The sequence below is a fragment of the Cajanus cajan genome, chromosome 5, assembly GCF_000230855.2.
Source record: "Cajanus cajan strain Asha chromosome 5, NIPB_CcT2T_4, whole genome shotgun sequence".
NCBI classification, from domain to species: domain Eukaryota; kingdom Viridiplantae; phylum Streptophyta; class Magnoliopsida; order Fabales; family Fabaceae; genus Cajanus; species Cajanus cajan.
Window position 1 is genome coordinate 60,349,591 of NC_138521.1, and position 6,832 is coordinate 60,356,422.

The 6,832-nt window shown below is 29.0% G+C and overlaps 1 protein-coding gene across 1 annotated transcript; it reads left to right on the top strand.

Annotated features, from left to right (window-relative positions):
• The first annotated feature begins 516 nt into the window (after positions 1-516).
• LOC109807203 (flavonoid 3'-monooxygenase) lies at positions 517-6,402 on the top strand. Its single transcript, XM_020369723.3, has 3 exons — positions 517-1,807; positions 4,785-5,222; positions 5,407-6,402. The coding sequence occupies exons 1-3, from the start codon at positions 1,367-1,369 to the stop codon at positions 6,070-6,072; spliced, it is 1,545 nt and encodes a 514-aa protein (XP_020225312.1). The 5' UTR covers positions 517-1,366; the 3' UTR covers positions 6,073-6,402.
• The last annotated feature ends 430 nt before the right edge of the window (positions 6,403-6,832 follow it).

Consider the following 6,832-nt stretch of genomic DNA (forward strand, 5'->3'; position numbering starts at 1 on the left):
TAAATTTCTTTTCATTGACTATTTGGTTACTATTATTGTGAAAGATAATATAGTGAGTTACATAACTTTTTTACAATATTATTAATAGAACTTTCTTTTTTTAGTTTTATTAATAAGATGCATATAATTTTTTTATATAATAAACTTATGAAAGTTATTGGTAGCATGTAAGACTCACAATTAATATTTATATAATCCTAAGCATATTTTTAATTCATGAAAAACAAATTTAGTATGAAGAAACTTACAATATTTATGTATCTTATTCAACTAATTGAGTTAAATTCCTTTGGAATGTAATTTTAAGTATTCTAAAAAGGATGTTTTTATTTATTTTTTAAATAATTATAATATTTTTATATAAAATTTAATGTTTATAAATTTTGTAAGTAAATTTTAATTTTTAAATTGATCCCTAAAACTTAATCCTAACTCCGTCCTGCATACACTTTGTGATATAATTTATTAGTTTTGATATCACGAACATTTTTTTGTTAGCTATATAATGATTTGATTCATGTAATAAAATATAATTTTAATCTTTATAATTTTACTTATTTTATTTTTAGTTTATATAATTAAAAATATTTTTTAATCTTTATATTTATCTTTTTAAATTTTTTTAATCCTTATAGTTTAAGACAATTTTTTTAATTTATGTACTTAAAATTTTTTAGTTTCTATCTTTAATTTTATTATTGGTTATATTGTCTATTTTACGTTAACATGATAGAAGTCTTTCATTTTATAAGAATAAAAAAGTGTCTCAATAAACATTGCAAATAAAGTATAAAAGAGATGCGAATTCTTGAAAGATTTAATTTATATTAACTCTAACAAAATAAATTTAATATAAATGTATAAAATTGGATTAATATCTATTTCATATTAATAAAAAAAGACAATATTAAAAAAATTAACAATGATTAAAAAGATTAAAAAAAATTAAATATAAGATCTTAAAAGATATATCTTAAATTATAAGAATAAAAAATGTTAAATTAAGTAAATAAAATAAAATAAAAATATTTTAAATTATCAAGATTAAAAAGTAGAATAGAGTAAATAAAACTATAAAGAATGAAATAATATTAAAATCATAATTATATTAAACGCGAAGCACGTAGAGTCGTAGATCAATGTCAGAGAAGTGTTGTTAAGTACGAAGATATTTTTCGACAAATAGTACTAATAATAGGTGTCATATTTTAAATAAATAATAATAATATATTTATTTTGTACGGTTTCGTTTCTTTTCATATTATAAAAATCTGTATAAATAAGGAGAGAAGGGTGTGTTGTTTTTGTATGAAACAGTGACACACAACATAGTAAACCACGCTCCACGCATACACATACATAAACCATGTTTGGGCTTATAGTTTTTGCTACCATTGTAGCAGCGATCGTTATTTACGAGGTTTTGAAGCTCATAAGGAGGCCTTCATTACCTCTGCCACCAGGGCCGAGGCCATGGCCCATTGTGGGAAACTTGCCTCAAGTGGGCCGGGCGCCGCACCGGGGCCTGACAGCCTTGGCCCAGACTTATGGGCCGCTGATGCACCTCCGCTTCGGCGCCACTGACGTGGTGGTGGCGGCTTCTGCCTCCGTGGCGGAGCAGTTCTTGAAGGTCCACGACACGAATTTCTGCAACCGGCCCTTAAACTTCAAGACCACATACTTGACCTATAACAAACAAGACCTTATTTTTGCTCCCTACGGCCCACGCTGGCGGTTGCTGCGCAAAATAAGTGCCCTTCACATGTTCTCCGGTAAGGCCGTGGATCATTTTAGTCAACTGCGACAGGTCAGCATCATTTCCATCTCAATGCTCTTTTCCACTCACTACTTTCTGTTGACTTTATATTTGAGGTTCTATTTTTTTAATACATTTATTTATAAGAATAAATAAATGATTAAATACATTTGTAGTTCTCAAATTTTGTTGATTTTCAATTTTTAGTTTTTGTTTTAGTAGTTTTAGTTTCTAAATTTTTTTACATTTTCATTTTTAATCTCTAAATTTCTTCTCTTATTAATATTTTTGTTATCTGATATCAATATTTTTTGTTTATACATAAATTTTAAGAATTAAAATCAAATACAAGTTGTTCGGAAATTAAAAGTAAAAATTAATAAAAGTTTAGAATTAAAGACATATTGAATTCATAAATAAATAAATAATATGAAGACTTATGTTCGAATTTCATTGTGATATATTTTTTTTAATATTTCTTAATTTTAAAAAAACTAATATTAAATATAGGGTATTGCGAGCAAAAGAAAAAGTTTCTAAATTTCAAAAATCCAATTCACTGATTTAACTGATTGCTTGTATTAGTGAAATTGGGATGTATGCTAATGAATAAAGAACGAAACTTTCTTGTTGTGGAACATATTTAAATGTGTCACTAGAGAAAAGAAAATATTATAATGACCATTGATTAAAATTAAAAAATTAAAATTTATAATTAGAAATAATTTTAAATTTTATCTTATAAAATTGAATTATTACAATTCTCAATAATTAATTTTTAATTGATAATTGTAAATATACTTTATCATCAAAAATACACTCTCTCACTTTAAAAAAATCATATATGTAAAATACACACTCAAATGAGATAAATAAGTGTGTGTGTGTGTTGTGGGTGCAAATTAGCAAATGTCTAAGAGTTTGCTATCGTGCATCTACTCCTTCTATAAAAAGAGTATATTTTAACAAGTTGTAACTATTATATTTTTAAAATGCACCTATATATATCTCCTAATTTATTCTTTCTAAAAAATAATTAGGTGGATGCAAGTTTGTAAATCCCATATATACCCTTTACTTATTTGTTAAATGTCATTCTTGTACAACACAACTCTTCTAATTTATACACAGAGGTAACTCCCTCAAATTTTAAAAATGACACCTTTCTTATTTGTTAAATACCATCCTTTGTTTTTTATTTTTAAATTATTGAATTATTGCAATATTTTTTAGATTAATTTTATTGTTATATTATTAAATTCATAAATTGTTATAACTTATAACGAATTTTCTATCATTATTAATTTGTTATTAAACAATGATATATTTTTAAAAAAATGTATTCAATTTTTTTATTGTGTTATTAATGTAAATATTCACCCAAAAAATCAATATTCAATTTTTTTATTCTGTCTGTGTGTGTGTCTGTGTCTGTGTTTGTGTCTGTGTCTGTGTGTGTGTCTGTCTCTGTGTCTGTGTGTGTGTGTCTGTGTGTGTTTGTGTGTGTGTGTGTCTGTGTGTCTGTGTCTGTGTCTCTATGTGTGTGTAGGGATGGCAAAGTGAGCCATGGCCCGCGGGCCGGCCCGTTGGCCCGCTAAAAATTGGCGGGCCGGGCCAACTATTTCAACCCGCCAACCCGTCAAGCCCGCCCCGCCAAGCCCGCCAACCCGTCGGGCCAAATAGCGGGCCGGCCCGCCACAACCCGCCGGCCCGCATATATATATATTTTTTTAATTTAATTATTTTTATGTTTATTTTATTTTGATGTAGAAAATGAGGATGAAGATAATTAAGAAAAAAAGTAGAGACAACTTCTTTCAAGAGAGCTTCTAATATTCTTAAAATAAAAATTTAAAGTTAATTAATTGTATTTAAACTTGTTTTGTGGACTATCAAAAAATTTAGTTTATAAATAATTTGTAAGTTTATAATTTGGTTTTGATTTTGGTGTAAATGGACTAATTTCTATTTGATTTTGTTTTAAGTTTGTAATTTGTTTTTGTTGAACATATATTATGTACAATATGTATGCATTTTTAATTTCATATGGTTATATTTATTTATTTGTAGCAATTTTTTTTTATTTGACCATAAATTTTTTTTTCCATTTTTTTTATTTTTATTTTTTGTAAGCGGGCCGGCCTGCCAGCCCGCCAGCCCGATCTTAGGCGGGGCGGGCCAGCATCTCCAGCCCGTTTTACATTGGCGGGCCGGTCCGCCCCGCCCCATTTTTGGCGGGTCAATGGCGGGCGGGGCCAAAACGGGCCGGGCTGGCCCATTTTGCCATCCCTATGTGTGTGTCTGTCTGTGTTTGTATCTGTGTCTGTGTCTGTGTCTATGTCTGTCTATGTCTGTGTCTGTGTATGTGTCTGTGTTTGTGTGTGTCTGTGTCTGTGTCTGTGTCTCTTTGTGTGTGTGCCTGTGTCTGTGTGTGTGTGTCTCGACTTGCTCTGTTTAATAACTCATATTCTACATTAAATTTCAACGATCCATCTTTTTAAATTAAAGTTCTTAATGCATAGATAAATTTGCATTTTTTTTAAATTAAAAAATTATTTGATACTTCGTTTTGTTAATTAAAATTGACGGATAATCGTAAAAATATTTTAAATGTTGATTTAAATTAATAAAATAAAGTATCAAATAGTTTTTGAATTTTTAAAAATTTAAGTTCAGTGGTTGGATCGTTAAAATTTGATGTATAATATGAGTTATTAAATAAAGTATGTCTAAGTAGACTTGCTCTTAAAATAAATAGACCCCCCTCTCAATATATATATATATATATATATATATATATATACACACATATATTTATATATTAACACTTGTATAGTCTTTCCTTGAATTATCAACTTAATTCTTTTTTATCATCTTCTACTATACTACACCTCATGATTTGTGAAGCATGAATATGAAAAAGGAAAAAATATTAGAGTGCGACTAATCTAAAAAGGATAAAATAATGAGTATATTTGTATTTTTTTCAAACGAAATAATTATGTAACTAAAATGCAAGTATATGTAGGAAGAGGTGGAGAGATTGATACGTAATTTAGCAAGATCTGAATCTGAAGCAGTGAACTTGGGACAATTGTTGAATGTACATATCACCAACACATTGACAAGGATAATGATAGGACGACGACTTTTCAATGACAATGATAGTTGTGATCATAGGGCAAACGAGTTTAAATCTATGGTGGTGGAACTTATGGTATTGCTTGGAGCTTCCAATATTGGAGACTTCATTCCTATCTTAAACTGGTTGGACCTTCAAGGAGTGAAAGCTCAAACGAAGAATTTACATAAGTGGTTTGATGTATTTTTAACCTCTATTCTTAAGGAACACAAGATTTCCAGGAATGAGCAACAACAAGACTTCTTGAGTGCAATTTTGTCACATAAAGAAACTCCTGAAGAAGGAGGTGAATTGCTTGAACCAGAGATCAAAGCAATATTTGCGGTACACATATTCTCAAGATACAATAATTATAAATCTCTTAATACCTTATTCAATTATCTAAATTCATTTCATGAAACATAATGTTTGTACTCCTAATAAATTAATTACTATATAAGAAATCAGTCACATCGTCACATATATTCAACTATTGAATGAATAACTATATATTGACTTATTTTTGTAGGACATGTTAATTGCTGGGACAGACACATCATCAAGCACAATAGAATGGGCAATTGCAGAACTAATTAGGAACCCACAAATTATGGTTAAGGTCCAACAAGAGTTAAATATTGTTGTGGGTCGAGATAGGCTTGTAACTGAACTAGATTTACCCTACCTTTCTTACTTACAAGCCGTGGTGAAGGAAACATTACGTCTCCACCCACCAACCCCCATTTCCCTCCCACGAATTGCTGAAGAAAGTTGTGAGATATTCGGTTACCGCATCCCTAAAGGTGCAACTCTTTTGGTCAATATTTGGGCCATTGGACGTGACCCAAGGGAATGGCTTAACCCATTAGAGTTCAAGCCTGAAAGGTTTCTCCCTAATAGTGAGAAGGCTAGTATAGATGTTAAAGGCAATAGCTTTGAAGTTATACCTTTTGGTGCTGGGCGTAGAATGTGTGTTGGTGTGAGCCTAGGTCTAAAGCTAGTTCAATTACTCGTTGCTACCCTGGCCCACACATTTGATTGGGAGTTAGAGAATGGAAATGACCCCAAAAAGCTCAACATGGACGAAGCATTTGGGATCACCCTTCAAAGAGCAGAGCCTTTATTTGCCCACCCTCGCCCTAGGCTTTCACAACATGTGTATTCATCATTATCATCATCATTACTTGAAATTTAGCTTCTTTTAATAATGGGTATCTAAAAAGCATTGTCCATTAATAAAAAATGAAGTTACTACTTTTATTTGTTAACTTTTGAAAAAGGGTTACATTAAGTAATTAGTTATAATGTCTCAAAGTTTGTACATGAATATGTGCTTTAATCAAGTACATGCAATAACTTGTAAAACAATTATGATACCAAATGATTTTTTTTTATATATTTTACATGAGACATGTAGAGTAATAAAAAACAAACAAATAAATCCAAACAATCCAAACTAAATGTGGTTTATATTTGTTCTTTTATTTTCCACCAACATGTTTTATAACATGTTCTTTTATTGTATTGATGTGTATAGTCTTTTATTATTATTTTTTTATAGTTTTTGATCATTTTTTTCTTTTTTGTCAAAAGTAGATTTTGAGTTAAATGTGTTTTTTTTTCAAAAAAAAAAAGAACTTTAAATAAAATATATATTTTTAATCAATAAAAACTCAAAGATAGTTTTAAAGTAGAAAATAACAAAGAGTTTATACTTAAAAAAAAAATACAATGATTGTTCATTCTAAATATTGTTACCATAATATCTTTCATTGGTTTCTTAATATTTTCATTTGTCTAAACTTGATGTTTCAACCTTTATTTAGAAAACTAGCTTTTTTAATCTTTATAATTTTTATCCCTTCAATATTAAAATATCTTACACAATGAATGACTACACCAACCACAAAATTATATATATATAATGATTAACATATTTAATGAACGACAATAGA

Excerpts from the sequence above, each read along its gene's own strand:
- LOC109807203 (XM_020369723.3), top strand. The coding sequence starts at position 1,367 with ATGTTTGGGCTTATAGTTTTTGCTACCATTGTAGCAGCGATCGTTATT. Across the intron at positions 1,808-4,784 it reads ATTTTAGTCAACTGCGACAG|GAAGAGGTGGAGAGATTGAT; the intron begins GTCAGCATCATT and ends AAGTATATGTAG. Across the intron at positions 5,223-5,406 it reads AGATCAAAGCAATATTTGCG|GACATGTTAATTGCTGGGAC; the intron begins GTACACATATTC and ends TTATTTTTGTAG.